At 36.9% G+C, this 27,591-nt stretch overlaps 1 protein-coding gene across 1 annotated transcript in view; it reads right to left on the bottom strand.

The window, feature by feature from the left end:
• Positions 1 to 27,591, bottom strand: part of Aff2 (ALF transcription elongation factor 2) — a 495,719-nt gene that overhangs the window by 101,852 nt on the left and 366,276 nt on the right. Inside the window, exon 7 of the mRNA XM_052170362.1 lies at positions 2,561 to 2,657. Within this exon, the coding sequence (XP_052026322.1) occupies positions 2,561 to 2,657 (97 nt within the window). The remainder of the gene's footprint in view (positions 1 to 2,560; positions 2,658 to 27,591) is intronic.

The raw sequence follows: 27,591 nt of genomic DNA, 5'->3' as shown, positions 1-27,591 counted from the left end.
AGCCAACCATTGGACTGAGCATTGGGTTCCCAATGTGGTTCCCAATGGAGGAGTCAGAAAAAGGACTGAAAGAGCAGAAGGGGCTTGCAACCTCATAGAAAGAACAATAATATCAACCAGCCAAACCCCTCAGCCCAAAGTTCCCAGATCCTGAACCACCAACCAAGAAGTATACATGGAGGGGACTCATGGCTTTAGTCCCATAAGTAGCAGAGGATGGTCTTGTTGGGCATCAATGTGAGGAGAGGCTCTTGTTCCTGTGAAGGCTCGATACCCCAATGTAGGGCAATTTGAGAGTGGGGAGGCAGGAGTGGCTGGGTGAGTGAACACCCTCACCTCAGGGGGAGATGGAAAAGGATAGGGGTTTTCTGGGGGGAAACCAGGAAAGGGGACAAAATTTGAAATATAAATAAAGAAAATATCCAATAAAAAAGATACAAGAATACATCTTTTCAGCTACAAGATTGCCCCCACACTTATTCTTTTATAAGTGTCTGAGCATAGGTACACCATATTAGAGCATTATGAATCCTTGATAACATCCCTCAAAGTCCTGATTAAGAAGCAAAATGCAGTAGGGATGTGGTGTGTATACTCATGAGGTTGCTGGAGATAGACTGTTCCCAATAATGAGATAAATGACTAGAGACATATTATCAACATAGCCCCGTGTTACCCAGATGAAAACAATGCCTGTGGTTCCTTTATTTAAAAACAAACATAAAATTGACATGAGACCCAGTGTTTCTACTTCTTTTTCATGCTAAAAGAGGCAATATAAATGTCCATGAAAATAGTTGGCCTTATGTACATAGAAAAGTGCTAAATAATGAAAAGGCAAAACTGACTAAAATATCATGAACTGGTGAACAGATAAACAAAATTTGCTTCATCCAAACAATAGAATATTATTTTGCCATAAAACTAAATGAACTGTTACAATCTGAATAACAGAAACAAGTCATTGTAGTAAGTGAAGAAGCTAAATATTATAAAGGGCCAATATTGTATCATCCCATTATAGGGAATAGGCAAATCTATAATGAAAAAATCAGATTAATGGTTGATCTTCAGTGGCTAAGTGAAAGGAAGAATGGGTATGCTTCATATGTATTGAGTTTCCATTTGGGACAATGAAAATATTGGAATTGGCGATGGATATACAAGTTTGTCACTGTAGTGAATGTCACTAAACTGTGTGTTCTTAATTTTACATCGTATAATGTTTAAAATAATAAAAGGAAAACAGTTTTAAATCATATATTCTTGCCTCATGAAGAAAGGCATGTCTGGCCAGAAGGCTCCCAAGTCCTATTCTTGAGCATCCATCTATATTAGCACTTTATATAATATCAGCATTTATCTCAAAATCGCAGAGGAAGCAGCCAGTGAGCCTGATGCCATTTCTTAATATAATATAAAAATAATCCTATGAATTATAAAGCAGGAATGCATTTATAATTCACATAAAGAGGAAATCAATGTGCAAAATTTACTCTCTGTTACTGCAGCATTCTGCTCTAAACATTTCCATTAAAATTTAAGGTTGCAGCTGTCAAAATCAATGATGTAGAATTTTTGCTTTGTTTTTGTTTTATTTACAAATGTGATGCTCTTGTTATTGGTATATTAAATATAGAAAACAGAAATGACAGACATTGCCAACGAAGTGTGTGTTTCACATTTATTATTATGCAATCCACACTCTAGTAGAAAAGGGATTGCTTATTCTTGGTAAATGCACAGCAAGCACCTCAGAAATAGCTATGAGACTGTGAGAGTGCAGGGAGTACTCTCCTTGTTCTTGTTCTTGATAGACCACACAAACTTAAAAACATGCAAGATGTAAATAGCATCAAAATTGCCTTCTGTACTCTATATTGTGTGGCATAACAACAAGAAAAACTGTACATATGGGAAACAGTACAGGGATCATTTGATATTATATATCATTGCTGATATAGGGACTTAATAGTGCTGTTTTACTTTTTAAAACCATGATGTCCAATCTCATCAGAGATGATTAAAGAAATCAGATTACAATAATCTCTTTTGGGGAGAAAGTACTGGAAATTATTCAGTACCGAAGAAATCAAGGACAACTGAATGCTTTTGTTGAATGCATGATGCTGCAGCATTCAGGGTATTCATTCTCAGCTCCACTATGCAATGCCATGTCTGGGAGAAGAAAATTAAGCACTGACATTTACACCCACATTAGTGCCTGTAAATGTTAAGCTTCACCCTGGAATCACCCAATGGACATGCCACCCAAATGCAGCAAGTAGTTCAAAAATCAGAAAGACAATACTCTATTGCTTATTGGTGAGCAGGATTTGTGTACAGAAAATAGACTGAAATTAAACTGGTTTTGAAGAGCTCAGCATCTCTCTGCTGTAGCTTTAATGAAAATAGCACTTGAGTTCATCTGTTCCCAAACACTGCTCATCTTTATTTCTTTCTCTCCCTGCAAAAGGAAAAGGTTGTATTTATGAAAGCTATTCTCATCCCTTGTGCCTCACCCCCTCAAGTTCATTGCAAAGCTCTAAGTCCCTCCTACCTGGTAAAGCTCATTGGCTGTGCACTGTGTAGTCAAGGTCTTCACAGGCTCAAGGTCATCTTCATCACTGCTCAGCTTCAAGTCGTCCTCAAGCATCCTGAAGTAAATCAGAGTGGCATTTGTGTTACAAAATATCTTATCTAAATTATCCTCAGATTCACCATGCAATGAGAATAAAAATATAGTTACTAGAATCTGAGAGCTGCAAAAGTATAGAGGGAACCAAGAGCCTTTCAGCTATTTAGATATTTGAGCCCTTATAGTTATGTCATAAATTCACATATCTTCTATTGCTACCTTACCCTAACTCAAGGGACAAATAGATGATTTCATCATCTCCACAGATGGTAGGAATCTATATAAAAGTATAATAAATGTACTGGTCAAGCACTGCAGGGTAATGAATTGGGGATTACTTCTCTATAGACAAGTTATAGACTAGGCAGGACGGTGGGCAGTAATGATAACACTACTAAGCTAATCTGGGGACTGTTGGGGCTCTCCAGATGACAGAGTCAAGAAGACCTTTACTGCTTCTCTGTATGGGCAGTTCTGTGACCACAAAAGATCTGGAGGAGAAACAGATGCTTTGATATATGTTCCATCTTTTCCTGTAAAATATGATCTAAGAAATGTAAGCCAATGTTGTGTATAAGAAGTCTTTCTTTTCTAAAGTAAGGTAATTGAAAAATATGAGAAGTCTAGATATTAGTGATGAACTAGCACCTTCAAAACTGTTTATTGTCCACACAAAGCCTTTAGTTTTTCAGGAGTACTAACTCGAATTTCATATGTCTCTGCTATCTTCAGGTTGGATTTACAGCAGGATTTTTTAATTATCTTTATTATATTAAAGTTCCAGGAGCATATCCTTCAAAGACCAATTTATGTTCATTTTCTAATTTATTAAATATGACTTTAGACCTTATCATCATGATGCAAGTAGAGGAAATCTCAGTTGTTCTGGACCAGTTCCCAACCAGTTCCCAGGCATGCTTCGCTCTGATTTTTTTTTAATTGTTAATTTTTTTCTTTCCTGGATCAGCATCAAGCTTAACTCTAAAGCCAAAATTCTATTCCTCAACTCTGGAAATCATACACTGTGCCCTCCCATGGCTCATTCAGGCTTTAATTTCTTTAAAAAGTTTTCTAGAAATTATATTCTTAAAATTAATCTCTCTTTCCAGAATCCATCTCAGTGAGGGCAAGGGTCAGAGCCAAGAGCATCTCCTGAGACCTGGATTCTAGGCCAGCCTCTGTGATGATTAAACGTAAGCATGTCTGCCATTCTTTCTTTGTAAAATGGTGGGGGTGAAAGGGACTTCCCTGTCTCTGGCCTTCCATAATAAGGGAGGACTGCAGGCTTCACTCCACAGAGTCAGCTAAGCAGTTGAATAGAGTTTCACACAGACTGAAGGGACAATTGTGGCATAGTTCCATAGTGCTTCTCTCATCCCAAACAGTCCCTATGCCTGACAGGGAGCACTCGATTCATTTCCATCTTCTTTATAGCATCTTTCCAGAAAGGACAGAGTCTACCAACTTCATTTTGGAGACAAGGAAGGAAAGATTCAAATAGGTGAACTACTTCCCTCAAGGTCACACATCTAGTTAGTATATCATCAACCCTAAAATTGTCATTTCTGGGTTTCCCCTCTGTGTTATGTATCTGTAACAAGAAAGATAAAGGAGAAATGAGGTTTCTAAATTTATTTAGCATGGAATGTTATTTTAGAGGACTTTTTCAATTGTTGGAAAGGGCTTGATGTCACGGTAGGTATGTGATAATTCTCTAATGAAAGCATAGCTATCTCATCCCCAGTGGAGACATTGAGGTCTAAACAACAACAGACACAACTAATATAAAGGATGATTGGTGAGAAGGGCAATTATCTGAGTTGGTTATAGATAAATTAATTTACCAGGATTTATGACTGTTCTGCAAAAAACTAATAGTTGTTTCCAAGATATTAGAGGAGAATATATTTATCTTGACATTTCTTTTAAAGTTTTAGGTTTGTGGCTCTAAACACTTATCTTAGGAAATGAGGACTATATTACTTTTACAGGCTATAGAATCAACTACATTTAAACTATTTGTGCTTCTAATTGTAAATGGTTTGCTCTGTGTATGCATATGTATGGGTTAAAGTATGTTCACGTGGTCAGCCTAATGAATTATCCAAGATTCATCTATTCGTAGTCGCCAATTTTCTATGTCAGGTATAGTGCTAAATATTTGATTTGTGGCACACAATTCAATGCCTGCAGGAAGCCTATGATGAAAAGCTGTTGCTCGTAATACTTCTTAAATGAGGTTTAAAGATGTTACAAAATGTTCTTATGACTACAAAAATAGAAGCCATGGAGGCAAACTCGGGACCTAAACCATCTGCAGCCACCATTTACGAGTATATGTTTTCCTAGAGGACACAACTTACAAAGAATGGTACATTAAATTCCATTAGACACAAAAATGAAATGAACTCAAAGACTATATTAACATAAAATGACCACAAGTTTATCATAGGTTTGGGCATATTGTCTGAGTCATTATGATATCTATCCCTTGTTATACATACTTTGGTTTTGAGCAATGTGAGTCACAACTGGAGGCAGTAGTGCGGACACTTGACAAAATCACAAAATTCATTTGGGAAGATGTCAGCAATCTACAGATAAACAATGGTAATTCAGGACATGTCTACTAGCATCTCAAAGTTGGATCTAGATATGGGCTCATGATCTTTATGTTACTTTCCTCAGGGGTAGCATGAGACCCTCATGACAGAGATCCAAATTTGGGTTATTTTACTTCCTAACTTTGATTTTGTCATGGAAATGAAATGTTCTCCAATTTATAATTCTGAAAATAGGCAGCTGCTGGTACAATTTTATTCCTTAGGACTTTTAAAGAAAATGTTGATATTTTGAAGCTATCCTGTGCTTTCCAGTGTCTTCTATCTGCTTGCCTCTGGGATGTGGAGTAAGGGGTTGTTTCACTCACAGTTTCAACTTTAAGCTAAGTTAAGACCCACAGCCTCTGGTCCATCTAACTATTTTGGGATCTTCTGATTACTTATATTGTCCTTGGCATACTGAGTACCAAGAGCTGATGGCAATCAGAGTAAAATCCTGATAGCTTCAGTTAGTTGCATCCAACAGCTGGGCTTGGGGATAATCACAACGTCCAAAGAGTCATGGGATACTTTCGGACTTATGCCTTCTCATCAAAGTCTCACTTTGTACTATCTTTTGGAATAGTAATTTGGCTTCTTGTAGCTCTGTGCCTTATAGAACTTTTCCTCTTAACAAAGCAATCTTGAGTGAATATGAGCAGTTTCTTATTACTCAGGGGACAGTATATTTTTCCTACATAGCAGTCTGCATTGGTAGGTAAAAGGTAGAAAACTAAGAAGTGGTGATATTTTTCAGAGTATCAAGTTTGTTTCATAGAGGAAAAGTTCTGTAGCTTTTCCTCATATCGCATGAGGAAGAACTTTTTCTAATTTCTGAGATTTTAAATTATAAGTTTCTAATTCAATGATTATCTCACTGGGAATCTTGACCGGTCTCTGTTTGAGGACCATGAAAAATGGTAATTTGTTTGAAAGTGAGTATTATATTTTATGAAAGCCTCAAAGATCTGTCAAGTGGAGACCTAGGACAAGTCCAAAGCCAAAAGCCTATGTCTACCTCAGATGTTGTACCTACCATATACATGCAGACCCGGGAAAGATTATATTCTATAGCTGATGGATTGCTACAAATTGCAGAAAATAGACATCTCCAAATATTTTGACGGCTTAGCATGAGAACAAAGCATTGTCTCTTAGAGACTGTCTAGTCCAGACCTTTCTATGTTTCTGTACTGATGAGTGAATAACTGTTTTTTTTTTAAATTGGCGAGAGAAAAAATTATCATTTCATTACACAAGAAGATTGCATAGAAATCATATTTCAGTTTTCATAACTAAAGTTTTATTAGCCTAAGCCATCCCCATTTATTTTGCATTGGTTCTGTTTGCTTACATGTCATAATGGTCAGGTTGACTAGCTCCAACAGAGATGAAAGCAAGTAATATTTGCCTTTGTTGGAAAAATGTTTCTGATCTTCCACAGTAAGTCAACGTTTCCTAAATATTTAAGGAAAAAATTCCCAAACCAATTGAAATCTTCCCCCAAAATTTCAAATAAAAATATTTAAAATCAGGATTTCCTTTGGTAGACTTAGAGATAAGTAGAACAGGGTTGAAATGAATTCATTCAGTAAAGTATCTTATTATGGAGATAATTATGACTTTGTAGGTATAGTATAGGATTTATTAAGAAAGCCGAACCTTATTACTTAGGTTCCTTGAAGCTCAGTTTACTCTTTTGCTCATGTAGTTACCATATGATTAATGCATTATTCACCTTTTTCTTCAACTCCTTCCATGCCATCCATTGCCTCTAAAATTCATGAACTTTTTTTACTGATCTCTCTCTCTCTCTCTCTCTCTCTCTCTCACACACACACACACACACACACACACACATGCACACACAAAGACACACTATATAAATATATAAATATAACCTGCTGGGTAATTTTAGTGTTGTTCATATGTGTATGTGTTTAGAACTGACCACTTGGTATTGGATAACTGAATAGAGAGATGATCTCTAAGAAAGACTGATTCTCCTTCTCTCAGAAATCATTAATTCCCTGCATTACTTCATCTAGATCTGGGCCCTGTGAAATATCCTCATCCATTGCAATGTCAACTGGTATCCTCATGCAGGTCTGTCTTGGCCAATCATATTGTTAAGATTTCATACGTACAGCTTCATGTTATATACAGAAGACATAATCTTGCACCAAAGGTCTTGTTCTTCTGTCCTTACAACCTTTCTACCCCATCTTGTTCAATTCTCCCTGAGACATAGAAATAGGAGTTATGTCATAAATGTATCAATTGTGCCTGGACACTCCTTGGTCAGTTGTTCTCTGTATTGTGACCAGTTGTAAGTTTCTATAATAGTCTTCATTTACTACAAAGAGAAGCTTCTTTGATGCAGGATGAGAACTAAACTTACCTATACGTGTAAAATATCCTAAACAAGATAGTTGACTTTCCATTCTTCAGTGGAACATACAAATCATCTAGAAAGAATTTCTTGTGCTTCACATTCATATAAGTGACATTGTCTTCATTCATACATTTAATGGGCATGGGAATTTTGGGGGAGTTTACTTGAAACAAAGAATATAGGGGGAGAAGAAGAAAATTTAATTAAGAAAAATCTCTTAGACCAGGGTGGTAACAGGCCAGGTAATAGAGGATAGTAGTAGGTTTCTACTCACTAATTTGAATATCTAAAATCCCCTCCTCTTCCCCCTTTTAGACAATACCCTCATCTCAGCCTCCCTAATGCTGGGTTTTAGGAATTAACTATCAAACTCAGTATAACTGCTACTGTACTCAGATATCCTCTAGGATCTTTGATTCCAGGTGTTGCACTAGTAGTATTCACTTGTCTCTTTGGAAACAGGCCTGAGTAGCTTTATTCTCATTGGAAAGAAAGAAAATTTCATGTGAAAAGACCAAGCATTTTGGGATTGGGCTTCTCAGACTTTCTTAAGTTTCTAAGAGCCCCCAGAGCTGATTAGAGAGAAGAAACCTTTTTTTTTTCAAGACAGGGTTTCTTTGTATAGCCCTGGCTGTACTGGAACTCACTCTGTAGAACAGACTGGCCTTGAACTCAGAAATCCACCTTCCTCTGCCTCCCAAGTGCTGGGATTACAGGTGTGCGCCACCACCACCTGGCTGAGAAAAAAACCTTTGTGTATACCTCCAAAGTACCTCATGATCAGAAAGTACTTTATTACTTATCTCTCCAGATCAGCTTCTAATTATTAAAGGATTAAGTAGAGAGCTCCTTTGTGGAGCTGGTCCTTTAATCTCCACCTAACCAACTCATCAAAACAGCTGAAGAATTTCGTTCCTGTTAAGAGTACTACAACTCATGTCTGCTGAAAGCTACTTCACCTGAAATTAAACTCATTGGTGGCTAAGGCCAATACTTTATTTGCATCTGCAAATTCAAAGCCACTGACAGCTGAACACTTTCACTTGGAATGTTTCTAGAGAAAGGCTGCAAACAAGAACTGTTTATCTGTATTGATACAGCGGGCAGGATTTCTTTTATGCTGATGCATAAAGAAATTACATTTCATTCCTGATGGTTTAGGCAAAATATTCAGACTTGACAATTTAGGTTCAACTAAATTTTAACAACAGTGTTGCTCAGTTGTTTATAAAAATTCCACCAGAATTGTATGCTCAGCTCTTTTTGCTGCCAATAAAAGTGACTCTTTACACTTCAAAGCACAAAGAGGTAAATTGCCTCATAATCCACATTGACAGGGCTTCGACTCTCTGCAGTACTACAGTTGGCATAAGTTACCTATGACACATAGTGAAAGCGTATACATATAAGACAGGACAATGTCAAGAACGAGATCTAGCTGATTAACCTGGTAAAGCCACAAAAAATTATTTTCACACTTAGACTGTTAACTACTTACATCGTGAAAGGTTGGAAGAACAGCTGATGTTACCTGCTTCTTTTAGATTCTTGGATCTACATGCCCAAAGGGGTGCACCAAATTCCAAGTGGCTCTGAGAAAACTTCAGTGTGAGTTTGTAGCTGGGCTCTTCTGAATTTGAGCTTAGCAGATTTTTATGTGGTAATTCTATTCTTCAAGGACAGGGCGGGCTTTATACCTCCAGAGAATCTGAGAAGCCATTGAAAACTGTCCTATGACATCCTCCCACAGGAGATAAGAAGGCAAGTGGGAGATGGCCCTGTAGTGTTTGTCTTCATTCTTTGAGAAGGGAGGATCACTAAGTGTTCCACTGAGACTCAGATTAGCGGCAGCTCAAGTTGGTGAGTATGTGGCCTATCTGTCTACCTTCATTTCCCATTGTTGTATGGTAGCCACATTTCCCACCTCAACATACATTTGTATCAGTTGGCAACTACATCTTACTGGATCTCCCTTGTAGATTCATGCTAAACATATTATATATACATTTCTCAGGGCAAATATGATGACCATATTTAAGTTCTAACAAAGACTAGGAAATGTATTACTATATAGGACATAAGATCTAATGGGTTTGTTTCTCTGTTAAGGATGAACTATATGAGCTAAGATGGCATAGTTTGTCATGAAGCACCTCTTGAAGTTCAAGGATATATACTGTCAAGAATTAACCAATATTCCATTACCTTAGCTTACCAATATTCCTTTCTGCTCAAGTACTTCACTGGTACTATGGTGAACATAGTAAAGCTCCTGGTTTATGAAATCACTTTTGTCTGCAGTCAGATAAACCAAACTCAAATCTTCAGTAGCCAATTTATGCTATTCAAACCCTGTGAACTCTAGAGTACCTAAGTGAACTTGGAATTGTGATATACCTACCATCTTATAAGATAGCTGCAGATAGCAAATAAGCTATTCAATATCAAACCCTTACTATAAAAGAATTGGCCAATCCTTTTCATTTCTTGTGATTATTGGCTCACAGTATTTCAGTTTAAATTATAGTCAATACAACAATTACAGTTCTGTTAAAAAATGAGTTTCATATCCAAATAAAACCCGACTGGAGAAGAATTGCTCCCTTTCACACACTGTTACACATCAGAAACCTATGTAAATTATTAATCATAAGAATGAAACTTTATATTATTTTCTCAAGTCTTTCAATTTTAAAAGTCGAAGTCTATACAAAATGCAACTGAATTTTAGACCACAAAATATATTAGCCAACCATATTTCAGAAATTCACAGTTTAAGTAGTTTTGTTATTATTTTATTTTGTCATTTTGATTTTAAATATTATTCTTCTCTCATATATTACATTCTGACCACACTTTCACATCCCTTCTTTCCTCCAGTCCTGCTCAAACCTTCTGTTGCCCCCAAATCCACTCGTCCATCATTTCCCTTCAGGAAAAAGCAGGGCTTCCAGGGATATCAACTAAGCATGACAATAGAGTAGGCACAAATCCTTACATTAAAGGTGGATGAGACAACCAGTAGGAGGAAGGGTCCCAAAACGAGGCAAAAGAGTCAAAGATAGCCCCCATTCCCACTGTTAGGAATTCCAAAGTGATACCAAGCTACACAAGTATAACACAAATTCAGGGGTCCTATTTTAGTTTCATATAGGCTTTTAATGTTTATTTTCATGATATCATGCTATCAAAAAGCTAAATGATTAAACCATATCTATGGTCAAATCAAGAGATAGGAACTTATTCAATACAGCTCCAGAATGCTTCCTGATTCCCGTTTTCTTAAACAAATTAGGTCAAAAAGGAAAAATTCATTCTAGACAAGGAATATGTAATAGTAAAGCATGAACCTAAGCATTGTTTGCCTATAAGTCTGTCCTTATTTACATTAATGCTTGAATATATATTTTAGAACAGAATTGGAACATAAAGTGTTCTGATTCATTTGGTATGCAGAAAAAGCAGATTAATATAATCTATTGATAATAATTCCACCCGTTTATATTTTTATGATTTGCACAGTTCAGAGAATGATCTACCATAGCCATGTATTTTTTTTGAAATAACTGGAAGCAGCTGATAGTGAAAATAACAATGTACACAGAGTAACATATGATCAAATTGTTTACAACAACCAGGTGAACTCAACCAAGGAAATCCTGTTAAAACTCTCACCCAGGTTACCAGTGTAAGATTTGTTTTAAGCATAAGGTTCTCTGTATACTCTCCATAATAATATTTTACTGTTGTCAATAATGACAGTAATATTTTACTGTTGTTGTTATTGTTGTTGTTGTTATTTTGTAGCAATAATCTAGAGAATATTGAACATAGAAAATAATAGCATCTAAAAGAATCACAAAAGGGATCATAGTAGTTTGTTTTTTCTTAGCCTGTCTATATTACTGTCATTGGAAAGGAAAAATAAAATCAAGGATACCAAAGGCTCGGAGGGCAGAAACAAGAGCAAACAACAAGCATACAGCAAATAAGTTTGAAAAAGAGAAATAATATTCTATCTCATCTAGAGAAAAACAGGAGATGGTGGGCAGACACTGCAGGCATTAACATCCTGCATGGCCCTTGTCTTGTCTCCTGCCTGTAGAAAACAAGATCCTCCCTCTCTAATAACAAATTCAGCAGACTGGTGGAATTGAAGCAGTTGTTGCTATATGCTTCACAGAAAGGGAGTTCAGCATAGAGAAAAAGCAAGAATACCTGATGGGCCGATTTAGTACAAGACAGTAATTTTTAAAATCCCCTGATCATGAGAAGTTCCTGAGCCCTTTCCCATCTGCTGGGCCTTGCCCCAGTCCCAAATTCTTCATCCTGTTAGTTTAAGATGTAACACTTTATTTAAGGAATAAATTGCCCTTGAGACTTTTACTTTTTCTGCTCATGTACTCAGGCACTTAGCATACTGCCTGCAACTTTCCAACTGTTAGAGTTCTGAGACCAGCACATAGCAGAGGATAGGAAGGAGCCTAGATCCTCTTGCTCATCTGTAACTCTGAAAAACTCTAAGCACACCTCAAACTGAAAATGCACACACTGATTTATTTCTTACATGCTCAAGCAAGCTGATACACCATTGTTTCTAGCTGTTGCTCCTTCACATTGTCTGGCACCTATAATCTATCCTTTGGTTTCAAGTTGGAATCTGTGTTTTTCCAAGACTTTGCCCTGGAATCCTGCAAATTCAGAAAAAAACTCAATTTAGGCCAGATCAATCACTTGGCCAAGGGACCACCCCTAGATAGGCAGGTTCACCTGAAGCCATGCTGAAGAGATAGATGAAATAAGTAATTCTTGAATTAGGGCTTTAGAGTTTCATCAAGACCAAACAACTCCTAGTCACTTATCATAAGAATCATTTACTGTTACTAGAGACTTCAGAACGTCTGTATATGCTGGGCAAGTTTGAAGAAAAAGAAATGGAAGCATAAAATGAGAGTCAGAAATATTTTTACAACCAAAGGTCAGTTGCAGGCTAAGGGCCAATGTTCCATATTCTTTTAAAACTAGCCAATCATGTGAGGTCAGCTTCCAGCCAATGGTGATAAAACACATTCACTACCTGCATTAGAATAAAAGCCAAGTGAGCATCCCTATCCTGGTGTGCTTGCTAGTCCAGTTTGGACTGTTCTTGTAAAACAAAAAGGTGATACTAAGCTAAAAATGTTAGACTAATTTAAATATTTTGAGATATTGCGTATAAATTTTGCAAAAACATCTTAAGGGGATGAAAAACCATACTTTATGTTTGCAAAAACAATCAAGCATTAAAGAACGCCCTCATTCTAGTGACACTCATGATTATCTACAAGATTCATAAATACAGAGATGCCAGTTAATGTAACTGAAAATTTGATCACACTGTTTTAACAAAGTAAGAATTGTTTTACAAGGGGCTCCACAATGTCTCCACTATATTTCCCTAAGTAACAATCTAAGGCATGCATTTCCCCAGAGAATTCAATGTTTATGCTGAAGCACTTGGCTGCAAGGCCATTTTTGCATAGAGCTGTAATACAGAAGAATTTTCTGAACATTTTGAATAATGGGACTGATATAATTTAATGGCTCCTTCTGTGCATGTTAAGCGAGTTGCATGATATATTAAGCTTCTGTAGGAGACTTGTTTACACCATAAATTGTAGTACATGACATAATCACATTGAAGCAGAAAGCAGCCATGTTGAGTCATTCTGGCCATCTCTTTCCAAATTCTACCTTAGTGCAAATGAATTATTTGTGACTCATCAACACAACTTATGTATTTCTAAATGCAGTGGCCTTTTTGTGCTGAATGTAAGGCTAGTATCTTAGTACTGCCTCTGAACTCTACAGGTGGTCTGAGAGCATTCTCAAGATGGGGGGCTGTTTGCTACAGAAAAGTGACATAGGTAGATACTGTTATGCGAATGAATTAATACAAGTCCAGCTTTCTAAATTCGATTCATGTCCCAGTAATGTTCTACACTTTGCTGTAACCTGATAATTCCACCAATATATCTGTAAAATGCCAAAATTTGCAACTTTCTTTTACTCTGAAAATATAGTCTTCCTTCATTAAACACCTATGTTAGAACTTGCTGTCAGAATGTGATCAACATGAATCCATGTTGCCAAGCTATGATTATTCACATTTGGCTATAGAAAGAACCATCTCTGTTCACTTTGAGGTAAGCGCTGTGTTTTATATTGACAGGTGAGTGACTTTTTAAGAAAACAGGAAAGACAGCTTACTTCCTCTGGTTCTCTCCATCATATCCCCTTATCAGGACATAGCCATATTAGCACTTTCATCTTGGATATCCTGACCTCCAGAACTTTAAGAAATATATGTTTATTGTTTAAGCTTTCTGTGCTCATTCCTATTGTCTTGAAACCAAGGTAGACAAAGAAATGGCCAACATCATTGGTCTTCCAAAAACAAACATAAATTGTAAAAGAACACAAATGTCTTTCAGCTGATGGGTATATAAACATCACCTGTTTTATCCATACAATGGGATGTGGCTCAGTTACAAAAAGGAATGTAGTTCTGAAATATGTAACAAATTAAAGAGACTCCCCCAAAGTCATGCTAAGTGAAAGATAGCCACATATCAATTGAATATGTATGGGTATGCATGTTTTAGTGTGTGTGTGTGTATGTGTGTGTGTGTGTGTGTGTGTGTGTGTGTGTATGAGCATGACCACGTATTAATTGGCCATATTTAACATAAGTGAACAGGTAGACACAGAAAATCACAATGATTCTGATTGTCAGAAAATGAGTGGAGGTAAAGTAAGGAATGGCCACTAGTATTAGAGGGATTCTTTGGGCTGGTAAAAAATGTAGTTGGAAAATAGTGCTGGTTCGTACTGCATGAATATTCTAAACAGCACTAAATTATACACTTCCAAGTAGTGACTTTTATCGTATTGTATATCAAAAAGGCTGCTTGTAAAATTTTGACTCACAGCTGGCCAAAATAGGGAGGAGAGCTAGAATGTCAACTCATACATTCCAGCTGCTATTTCCCTGATCTCTCTACTTGCTGCCATGCATGACAGGGATTGGCAGATAGTCTCAGAAGCACTCTCACATTTATAGAGAAAAGTAGAAAAGGAAGCTACTTTGCCTGCATAATCTCTTTCTCTCTCCATTTTTGTACATTGAAATTGCAATTGATGGGGCCAACACAAGCCTCACTGAGGGAAAAAAAACTGCTTTGTCCGTTCTGAGGGAGATAAAGCACTGCATTAAAGATGCAGCTGTTTGGATGGCATGTATACCAGGCCAAGATCTCATCCACAGAGATTCCTTCTCTACTCATCTTGACTTTAGAATCTCCAGACCTGAGGCTGCTGATGAAAGAAAGTTATGTAACACTGGTCCCTTCTAGGCAGTAGCAATTTCCTGTGCCTATGATCAAGAAGCCCTACAAGCAGGCATGCATTTAACATGGACTGACAATGCTCATGAGCTGCTTTAAGTGGACCACGGGGCTAAGAAAAGGAAACCCACATTTTAGCAGTGTAGTGGGATGAGGTTATGGATTTGCTAGTTGTACCAAGGGATTCCCAGAGCTCAAGTGAGACAGGCTTGCTTCTATCTCAGCACAGCAAAGTTGTCTGCTCTGGTCTTTGGTGTGACTGACTGGATGGTAGCAGTTTCTCCTACCCTTCCATCAGCTAATCCATTTTCCAGGCTGTGACACTTGAGATTAGGTTGCCCTACTCCTATGAGGGCCCAGCACCAAGAGTACAGCACATACATGAATACAAATGTTACAGATCTCATTTAAATTGAGTTCCTTGAGCCTGAGAGGTAGATCATTTTTGTTTAATCCTCTCCTGGATTAGGAGAAGATTGCCTGCTTTAATCTTCACTGTCTCAGATTCATTACTATAAAACTGTCCATGATGTTCTTTTTCATACAGAGAGGATCCCTCTACAAACACATACTCCAAAAACTAGCAACTGTGTTTCTACTGATTATCAGCATTGTAAACTCTTTGCCTGCCTTGCAACTCTCTACAGATATTTTTTACCATTTCCCTCACTGTGACCTTGCATTCCCAGATCTGGGCAAAGGAAACACCCAAGAAAACTTGGAAGGATGATGTCTTATCCACAGTCCTCCTCCCTGGGACTATGAAGGTCAGAGTGCCTTCAGTCAAGGACCAAGTAAGGAACACTCAATTACCCTCTTGGTTTGTAGTTCACAAAATAACATAGGTATTTACATGTCATCTTTTTTGACTTTGTTATTTTTAAACACCCACTCACTCATTATGGCCAAATAAGCTTGAAATTGTCTGCCAGACTTGAATCTGACAGATATAACTGTTGTTGTTTAATAAAATCTTTCATTCTGCCCATTTAACTTCCCTCACTTTGACAGCTTCACAAGAACCATCTTCTTTCAAAAGGAAACCGATTTAGTGGACAGAGAATGTGGTACAACAACATGATCTATCTCTTGGTCTCCAGTGGGATCTCTTGGCATAGTGTGATACGATGAAGCCAGAGAATGAACACCCAGAAGGAAAAAAATGATGGTCTGAATCCAGGAACAATTAAGAACATAATAAAATAGAACTATTTAGAAAGAATGTGGGATACACTCCTGCAAATATTGTCTTTACAGGGAAAAGGAAAGTTTATCATTTTCTCAGAAAATTTCATCAATTATTTAATCAGTGTTAGGGCAGGCTTTTCTTAACTGAGTGACTATAGTAACTGTTATTGGGTAATTGCCACTTGCAGATGCCTTGAAGTTAGATCCTTAACCCCATGTCATTTTGAGAGGTTAGGGAAGAAGGAAGTTCATTAGGGACTTGGAGACAGGAGAGGGATCTGTGGTATGTAACTAAGTATCTGACTACTGTTATAATCTGAGAATCATTAGAATTTGCAAATTGGGGAAGAAGTATTTTCAGCATTTGAACTGTGCTTTTCACCTCCACATATTGAGTCCCAAGCCCTCTGTACCTTGCAATATAACCTGTTCAGAAGATAGGGTTTGAAGGCTTTACAGTAGACTCTAGGGAAAAGAAAGCGACAGGCATACAAGGAAGATGTGAAGAGAAACAGGGAGAAGACAGCACAGCCTAGAAGAGAGTAGTCAAACACATCCTTGCCTCACAGCCCTCATAGACAGTTTATCCTATATTAATGCCTTGTTTTATAGATTCCTAGCCTGGAGAATTGTGAGACAATGTATCACTATGATTTTGAGCATCACAGCTTGTGGTTCCTACATATAGATCCTAGTTCCTATGAGTATTAGCTACTCTTCTATTGCTGTGGTAAAACAACATGACCATGACTTATAGAAGAAAGGCTTTATTTGTTGTCTGCAAGTTCCAGGGTGTTAAGAATCCTAAGTGAGGTAACCCAATCACAAAAGAACACAGATGGAATGCAATCTCTGATAAGTGGATATTAATTAGCCCAGAAGCTCTGAATACCCAAGGCACAATTAGCATAACAAATCATTCCCATGAAGAAGTATGGAGCGGGTTCTGATCCTGGAAAGGCTTGATCTAGCATGGGAAGGGAATGTAAGGACAGAGAAAAAGGAGGGAGGTGATTGGAGAATGGGTGGCGAGAAGAAGGTTTATGGGACATATGGGGAGGCGGGCACTGGGAAAGGGGAAATCATTTGGAATGTAAACAAAGAATATAGAAAATAAAAATAAAAAAGAATATCAGCAACAAAAAGAAAAGAATTGAAAATGTGGGTTTTGAAAGATTTTATATTTTTCTTTGAATGTTTTGTTTTCATTTAAGAACCCTAATTAAAGTAAGTTTTAAAAACAACAACAACAACAAAAAAAGAATCCATGATAGTGGAGCAAAGGCATGGTGACAGTAATGGATGACAGATCACATTTCAACAACAAGCAGGAGGCAAAGAGAGCTCACTGGAAATGGCAAGCCTATTTTGAAACCTCAAAGCCTGTTCCCAGTGACTTACTTCATCCAGCAATGCTGTATCTAGTAATCTTCAACAAACAACCACCAACAGGGAAACAAATTGAATGGGATTTAGAATACCAAGGCAAAGCACATTGTATACCATGTGGGCAGAGGAGAGGAAGTAGGGGGAAATGCTCACAAGGAGCAATTGGAGGAATGGAACTTAGAACAATTCCTACCTCACCTTTCTCTCTCCCCTTGCTGGGGAGACAATGGGGCCAATTGTAGCCCATACATCTACGCTGCCCTCATTAGCCTCCATTTCTTCCCTTGTGTTTAGTGTCTGCTGATGCCTGTTCTCTGCTCTGAATATGGTACTTTGATTCCATATTAACCCCCATCAGGGAAAAACACGATGTTTTCCTCGAGACTAATAGGAGGCATCTCATTCAAACCACCCTACCAGGCCCTCAAATTACGTGGTTGAGGTAATATGTTTACATCTCAAATAGCTATATTTTTAATTTACCTCTCATCCATATCATGACATATAAAGCAGAACATTTAGGGATATGATATAAATATTTAGAGCAAACAGCAACTAAATTAACATACAGATAGTATGATCGATTTTCTTAAGTAGAAAATAACTGAAATGTAAGTCATCTAGACTTCTTGAGTTCAAATCTCATCAAAACCCCAACTCAAACCTCATGCTACCTTTCACCCCTTTTGAGAGACTGTCATAGTTTAAGAGATATTATTATTTTGCTTTTAGAAGCACATTTACTTTGCTTTCATCTTTGCTAATTATAAAGCTGGATTTTCTCCTAGTTACTTATGCCAGTACCATCTCATGGCAACTCTTTCAAGTATGTCACATTCTAAAACTTAATCATTCTTGGATCATGAGTTCTGTACTCCAGAGAGAGTAAAGTGCCACTTTATACATTCTGGGCCAAAGACTTCAGAGGTAGTGTTGAGTCACGACATGATGGACCAACTACCAGAGAAGATGACATAAGGGAACATCTATCTCATCAGGATGATCATTGTGGATGCAGAAAGTATGGGTTACAGTTTAACTTGTCTTCTCCTGAGCAAAGGTGAGAGACAAAGGGGAGGCAGGGGCTGTTCTGAGTTCCACTCCTCCCTTATTTCCCTTTATGCTTTCACCTTCTCCCTGCTTTCCTCCCCTCTGCCCACATGCATACTTCTCCTTACTTTGTGCATGCCTCTTCACTCCCTAGTTGTGTAATCTAGGGTACTGACTCCTCTAGCTACATCTTCAGCTTAGCATATTCTTAGGAGTTCATCTTCCAAATCTAAGTCTACTGGAAATAGCTCAAGCCAAAGCAAATTAAAACTGAACTGACTTTCTCTTTCTGTTGTTTATGTCTGTGTACATATATTCATTCAGTCAGTCCTTCAAGCTTTATTTTTATCTATCTTGCTAAATATTATTAATTTTGAAAAATTTATCTTTTGTAGATTTATTTTGTATGTGTATAGGTAATTATTATTATAGTAAAATACATATTTTATACAATTTATTGCTTTGAAAGTGGACTGTACAGGGTCTTTTAGTGCATTCATAATATTGGGCAGTTATCACCATTAATCACGTTTTAGAACATTTCATAATTCTAGAGATATCTTATAACTTTAAACAAGTAAGTTTAAGCTATCACTCACCAAATCCCTTTATAGCTTTCTAAACTCAAGTCCTAGACATGGCCTAATCTGTTTTCCATCTATAAAAAGTAGTCTGTCGTAGTAGACATTTTATATGAATGAAGTAGAGTCTGTGTGCCTTTGTGTCTGTCTTCCTTCATTAAACGTTCTGGTTCTGGTTCATTCACACTGTGTTGATATTTAATTCTTATGTTTTGATTTTGCCTCCTTTTTCTATGCTTTGGATGTTTGTACAACATTTAAAAATCACGTAAAAACATAGTCCTTGATGCATTTGTATTATAAGACAGGAACTCTTAGACTTTAGAGACTACTGGGAATAAGATCATGCAAAGGATTCCATATGTTCTTCAAAAATCACTTAAAGAAATTCAGGAGAATAAGGCTCAAGAGATAGAAGCCAATAAAGAAACACAAAAAACCTTAAAGAAATGCAGGAGAAAGTGAGTCAAACAGCAGAAGTCATGAAAGAGGAAACACAAAAGTCTCTTAAAGAATTACAGCAAAACACAAACACGCAAGTGAAGGAGCTAAGCAAAACCATCCAGGATCTAAAATCAGAAGTAGAAACAACTAAGAAATCACAAAGGGAGACAACTTTGGAGATAGAAGACCTTGAGAAGAAATCAGGGGCCATAGATGCAAATATCAACAACAGAATACAAGAGATGGAAGAAAGAATCTCAGATGCCGAAGATGCCATAGAAACCATTGACTCAACAGTCAAAGAAAATGCAAAAGGCAAAAAGCGTGTATCCCAAAACATCCAGGAAATCCAGGACACAAGGAGAAGACCAAACCTAAGGATTATAGGTATAGATGAGATTAAAGATTTACAACTTAAAGGGCCAGCAAATATCTTCAACAAAATTATGGAAGAAAACTTTCCCAACTTAAAGAGAGAGATGCCCATGAATATACAAGAAGCCTACAGAACTCCAAACAGACTGGACCTGAGCAGAAATACCTCTCGTCACATAATAATCAAAACCCCAAATGTACTAAAAAAAAGAAAGAATATTAAAGGCAGTAAGAGAGAAAGGCCAAGTAACATAATAAAGGAAGACCTATCAGAATCACACCAGACTTCTCACCAGAGACCATGAAAGCTAGAAGATCCTGGGCAGATCTCATGCAGACTCTAAGAGAACGCAAATGTCAGCCAAGACTACTATACCCAGAAAAACTCTCAATCACAAGAAACCAAGATATTCCATGACAAAATCAAATTTACACAATATCTTTCTACAAACCCAGCTCTACAAAGAATAATAGGAGGAAAACTCCAATACAAGGAGGGAAACGACACCCTGGAAAAAGTAAGATAGTTACCTTCTTTCATCAAACCCAAAAGGCGATAACCACTCAAATATAAAAATAACATCGAAAATGACAGGAAGTAATAATCACTACTCCTTAATATCTCTTAAAGTCAATGGACTCAATTACACAATAAAAAGACATAGACCAACAGACTGGATAAGGAAACAAGACCCTACATTTTGCTGCATACAGGAAACACACCTCAATGTCAAAGACAAAAACCACCTTAGAGTAAAAGGCTGGAAGACAATTTTACAAGCCAATGGTCTCAGGAAATGAGCTGGAGTAGCCATTCTAATTTCAGATAAAATTGATTTTCAACCTAAAGTCATCAAAAGAGATACAGAAGGGCACTTCTTGCTGGTCAAAGGAAAAGATCCACCAAGAAGAACTTTCAATTCTGAACATCTATGCGCCAAACGCAAGGGCACCATCATTCGTAAAAGAAACTTTACTAAATCTCAAAGCACACATTGCACCCAACACAATAATTGTGGGTGACTTCAACATTCCACTCTCCTCAAGGGGACAAGTAATTTTCTTGACTAAGATACTTTAAGGGTAGCAAAGGCTGCTACTATATATTTCAAGATTTTAGTATCTCTCACCTGAACCAGAGTGATATTTCTAAAAATGACTCTTGACCAGTAATTTTCTTGACTAAGATACTTAAGGGTAGTAAAAACTAAAGTTACTAAAAATCAGGGTTTTGGGGAGGGAGTTGGATATATGCAGATTAGTCTGTCTTTAAAGAAGTAGTATCTGGGTCATCTAGAGGAGGTTGCTATAAAGTTCTCAAAATGGGGCAGTTGGATGCTAGCTGTTATTTTGATATACCAAAGAAGCGTTATGATCTTGGGTGAGTTGTAGTCTCAACATAAGAGTGTGCTGATGACCAGGCTTGCAAAATGGTGTTGAAAGGGGTGAGAAAACTTCATTAGGCTTTTTGAGCTCTGACTGAACTTGTATTTCCACATGTGGGATGTCCTTGATGGAAAAGAAGATGACTAGTAAGGCATATGACTCATGGGGGCTGGGAAGAGGTTCTAGAAAGTGGAATTGGACTCATCACAATGACTAGGAGATATGCTCTTTGTCAAGGAAAGGTCAATCTAACCTTGATACTTGAATAATTCATATTGTATTTAGATTGATTTCTATTTGAGGTAGACACACCAGGATTCTTTCAGTTAGGAATTTTTATGTACAATTCTAAGAGCTGTAGAAGTCAAGTTTTCCAGAGTACTATAGAGAACCTGACATTATAACCCATGGGGTATAAAAAAATATGGACAGGTGTGAGCAAGAATAGATTCCATATCACATATTTCCTATATTTCTGTATTATGTGAATATATAAGACCCTTCGAATCTGCACATCTTTTCATAGCTAAAATGCTACTGTTCACTTTAAGGAAATATTATTCAGTTTATCTGTATATCTATATTGTTGTTAATTGCTGAAGGATTAAAAGTATCAAATATAGACTTGAGATTTCTCACACATGTGGGTATTGATGGTCAGTCCTTGGTGGTATTTACTTTTATAGAAACAATTTCTTTGTCTTCCTGACAGAAATCAAAAAAGTGTTTGGAGGAGACTAATCTAAATATAAGACATATTTTAGACTCTTCGGGAATGAATGTCAACATGGAACAATAAAAGGAAATCTGGCATGTTACTAAAAGTAGTTTTAACTCATCAGAATTCCTTATTAGTACTTGATTGAATAAATATAGACTAGTCATTTTGGCATAATTCCAATACTTAAAATTATAGAAAAATTAGAATTGTCAGAAATTTAAAATGTATCTCTATGTAGGCTTGTGTAATATTTATTAGAATGTAGCTACAGGTTACTTCTCCTTCATTTATTTGTGTCAGTGCCACACATGTGAGTGCTAAGTTATAATAATGTACCACTTTCCGCGAGATCTCCATATTCTCTATAGACTGCTAACTCCTTAGGAATTTAATGGTAGTTTTCCTTTTTGCCAGGGTTGGTGCTACTGCCAAACATCTCCTGTGTCTGTGGCTTATGTTAACATCTAGAATTTACTGTGATTTTTTTTTCATGCTTAAATATGGCTCCATTTCTCCTTTTTTTTTTTTTTTGTTCAGCTTCTTTTTTTTAAATATTTTTATTTTCTATATTCTTTGTTTACATTCCAAATGATTTTCCCTTTCCCCGATCCCCCCTCCCCATATGTCCCATAAACCTTCTTCTCTCCATCCATTCTCCAATCACCTCCTTCCTTTTTCTCTGTCCTTATATTCCTCTCCAATGCTAGATCAATCCTTTCCAAGATCAGGACCCTCTCCATACTTCTTCATGGGAGTCATTTGTTCTTAAAGTAGTAACAGACTAACATAAAAGTGCCTATAATTCTATCATATTGATTGTTTAGTACTAACTATATATTGTTTTATTAAAAGCAAAAGCCAATGTATACCCTAGGAAAAGAATCTTACAAAGCTGACAGCTTAGACATGTGAAGACTTTTTTTTTTGGGGGGGGGGGAGGCTGGGGCAAGGGGAGGGGTAATTCCTGAAGCCTTAAATATACAAATTTACCTACACTGAGTCATGTCCTGAAAACAACTCTGGGAGTCAGCAAGGGAAGTAGCCACAGGAAAAACCTTGTCAATCCCTCCCTGCCAGCAAGATAATAGTGCCAATTAAGGGCTCTCTCTCTCTCTCATTCTCTCTCTCTCTCTCTCTCTCTCTCTATCTCTATCTCTCTCTCCCCCCCCCCCCCCGTCTCCCTCTCCCTTCCTCTCCCCTCTCCCTTCTCTCTCCTCTCCCTTCTTCCCTTTTTCCCTCTCCCCTTTCCCCTCCTCTGCCCTCTTTTCATATTCATTGTACATGTAAACTTCCAACTCATTTTTCAAGGATCTAAATATCAGCAAACAGTTCACTTTAGTCTCTGGTAATGGAGTCTCGTAAACTGGTAAGTTCTGAATATTTCTCTTCCTAGTCAGTTCCAATAGTCCTGCCTACTCTAATCTACATTCATAGTTATCTCATTGTGAGAAAGAGATGCTTTCATGAGGTCTGTGGCCTACTGGCTAAGAAAAGAGGTGGCAAAGATAAAGCACAGAGACACAGGCTTCTTGCTTATCCCATATTCTGCATGATGCCTCATTTTTTTTTCAAAAGTAATGTATTGTTGCTCAAATAAAAGGGTTTTGTTTTGTTTCTAAAAAAAAATCTTGGTGGGGTAAAGGCCAGTGTAAATGGATGCTGTTTAATTGAACCTATTTTGTGTACACAGTGATGCAAATGCACGTGGTCCTGCTGTTTCTTTCTCCCTTTATAAAGTGGCCTTTCAATGCTTGTTTGGGACAGGACAAGACCCCTTGACTCCAAGCTTGTTTTATTCTGTGTGGCCCTAAGGGGACTTTCATTCTTCCATGGCAGCTTTATAATGACTTGTCCTCAAAGACAGTACCTGTGCTAGTCAACCTTACTTTGAGAGATTTGTAGAAATTATCACAGACTGGGAAGACCATTTTATCTGGCAAAGTAGTCCTTTAATTTGGATGTTTCTCTGGTTTCCATTATAAAACCTTTCTCATTTCACTTCAAAGTAAACAAACACAAGCATTGATCTTTAGAGAGCTATCAAATTTTACTGTAAAACGCATTATTGTCCTATCATTGTCCTGAGTTCTCTAAAAAAGTTATTTCACATTGTTCAATTTGTGACCTGCCTTGTGCAGTGAAATGTCATGATCCTCAGAGTGAGTTAAGAGTCTCACAAGAAGCAGAAAAATTATTTATTTAAAGCATGATAAAGCATGAGTTTTGGCTAGTAGCAGGCTATAAATTGTTCTATTTTAAACCTTTGAATTGGGCACACTTAAAATACAAGGGTGTATTTCATCAGCATTCATGTTTTTCCCTTGACTTTTTCCAATGTTTCACTCATCATCTGACAAGAGAAAGCTTGTCAGGACAAATTGCAGTTAATGGTACCTAATGATGCCTAAATGAAATGGACTTGTTTTCTAATTTGTTTTACTTTTTCTGGAAATAATGAAAGTATTACATGGACAATCATCATGTTGCTTGAAAAAATATGTCCCACCTCAGTGGTAGGAAATATAAAGCTTGATCTGGTTTATAAAGCAATCCTTGTAAATTTATATTTATGTTTTATTTGATTCTCTCTATTAGCTTGAGCTAGGAATGAGTTATAAAATATATCTCAGTTTGCCAAACTATGCTAAATTAATCTGCACAAGTCTACACCTGTGTTTCTAGGACTCTGAAATGTATACTGATGAAAATAAGATTACTGATGAAAATAAGATTACTTATACTGTAGTACTTGTAGAATTTGGAGGACTTAACTTTCAATAACATCTAAGTTCCCAAAGGAAATAATGTCATCTACACCAACCACACCCTCTTAACACTGCAAGTTTTCAATATTAAAGCAGAAATTGAAGATGTAAAGAAGTCTTTTCATCTTTGGCAGATCCAAAGTAAATTACTTGAATCTCCAACAAATTACCACTGACTGGGTGTTGTTATAAAAAGACAGATCAGTTGCCTATTTAAAGCCAATCTACTCAACTTTGAAGTAGGCCAACCAGAAGGATGAAATGCCCTGATTCCTTTACTTAAATCTCTTTGAAAACAATATTCTTTGTCAACCACACAAAAAATTCTCGTGATTTGCTTCCAGTGTATTGGGTATTCATAAAACGTTTGGAGTATAGTGAGTATGTATTTTTGCCACTTTCCTTGCTATTGCTACTGGTCAATTTATTTTTTATCTTGTCTTTCATCAAATCCCAGCCATATGCATAGAATGCAAAGTTAAGAAACATCTACCCCAAGACCTTGCCTGTCTGGGACGGATTTGCCAATGGAACCTTCTCTTAGAGCAAGCAAGAAGTTTCGACTTCTAAAAAATGATTGCTATTTTTCTTTGTAGATGAAAAACATTTCTCATTTAGCCTCTTATATTTCCATCTTCATTGCTCCTATTGCCTCCTCTTTCCTTGTTAAGGAAGAAAGTGGCATTCTTGCATTGTGATGACCTAACACAAACTAAACTTACATCTGTATTTGTTCTTTGGTCTGTCCTCAAATATTGAACATGAATTTAGATTTGGCATACATAGTGAGATTTTATTGTTCATTTAAGTGATTTTAAGCATGTAGCTTTTGCTACTGCATATATCATATTTCAGTTTGAGCTTCCCAAACCTCTATGAGTAGACAATTCACATATTGTATTTTACAAGTGTGAAATACAGCTGGAAAGCCATTTCTTAACCCAAGTATCCATGGCAATGTAAGGTGGGTTTGTTATGTGAATGGTAAGTTCAGATAGATTTGGTTTGTGGCTGTTGACTACTTTTGTTCAGCATTTTCCAACCATGGGGAGGAGGAGTACAGTCTTATAAAAGACAATTTCATCCCAGCCTTGTGGCATTTTATATTTCTATTTACTATATAAATCATGGTTCAGCTACCAAGTTTCAGTATTAAACATGCCAGATTGTAAAGAAAATGCTATTTAAAAATTTTTATAAAATGTATAATATAGTGATAATTACAAATGAAAAAACCCACAAAACTTTAAAGTTAATTCCAGAAATAAAATTTTTAATACTTATTTTCCCCACAATAAACAGTAATTTGTAGTAGTTTAACAATAGTTACTATATAATTTCTCTCTACACCCCAGGATACATATTGCTGTATTGAGTTTACATCAGGGATAAACACAAAGAAAAATATTTTATTGGTAAAGAATTATAGTCAACTAATGAGAACTTACTCTATCTCTTTTATCCAATAAATATTTTAGGTATTTTCCTATCCAATCAACTAATTATCTATTATCAGCTTCAGATATAAATGAGGTAAAACAATAAAAATTATGAGTTGATTATACAATTTCTTCATTATTGCAAAATTTGCCCATCATTAATGTTTAAGCCAATAAAATAATTAAAGTGATAATTACATGGAGTACCATGTACACAAAACACTCTTTGTTCTAAATTTGTAGATTAGAATATCAGCTCTCTAATCAAGTAGCATTGGCTACTGCATAAGTGTTCCTCACAATAGGAGACTGTCAAGACAGTACTGCAATGAAGGACATGTTCTTGGCCTGGTTAAAATGAAGAGTTGGGTGCTCAGAGAGAGCTCAGCATTCCTTATACTGACAGGCACACAGTGAAAAAGCACAGAGAGATGGGAAACTGGAAGACTCTGACGCTGTGTAATGCATGCAGCAATGTCTCACAACATTTCAAATTCTCTTCTTGTGGTGTTTTTCTTAGTTTCATGTTAGGAAATTATGCACTCAAATAGCCTGCAGAGGGTAGGAGAAGGCAGTTCTGAGCTGGACTGAGAGGCTGCAGCATGCCAAGTGGAGAAGACATAATTTAAAGTGGGTGATCATGTGTTAAGATTTGAGAGTTGAGTTCATTACCACATTTTCAATAGTACCAGCATTCAAAATGCTCTCAAAAGTCACCAGGATAATAGTACTATTATTCTTGGCGGTATCTAATATAATAAACCTGCTAAACACATCTAGTCCTTGGTTTTAGAAAAAATATGGCAGCAAATTATCTCCTGAGAATGTCAAGTGAGAAGGCTGCATTCTTTCTCTATTCAACTTGCTTTTCTCCCTAGTGAGGGAAGATGCTCAGGAGCCAACAACCAGGGAGACAATGTATGGTTGCAGGTGGTCTGGCAGGGAGGGAGAAAGAAACAGACAAAAGGCTTTTTATAAAAGAAATCTTCTGGGGAAACTTGGTGGGATTTCAGAACATCCTCCATATTATCAGTACAAAAATGAAGCTCCTTGAGTTTTGAATGCAAATTGTCTGTGATTTCACTTATTTGCTTGAATGGAACATTTGATTTAAAACAGACTCTGACAACTAGAAGAAAGGTGAGTGAAGCCAGCAAGATACGAATCAATGAGCAGCTACACTGTAGGTGGGTATCAAGGCTATACAAGCAGAGAGAATTTGAAAAGATGCAGTC

This window comes from Apodemus sylvaticus, chromosome X, assembly GCF_947179515.1.
Source record: "Apodemus sylvaticus chromosome X, mApoSyl1.1, whole genome shotgun sequence".
Classification (NCBI taxonomy): Eukaryota; Metazoa; Chordata; class Mammalia; order Rodentia; family Muridae; genus Apodemus; species Apodemus sylvaticus.
Note: the sequence above shows the minus strand (reverse complement) of the source record. Positions and strands in the feature narration are given on the sequence as shown.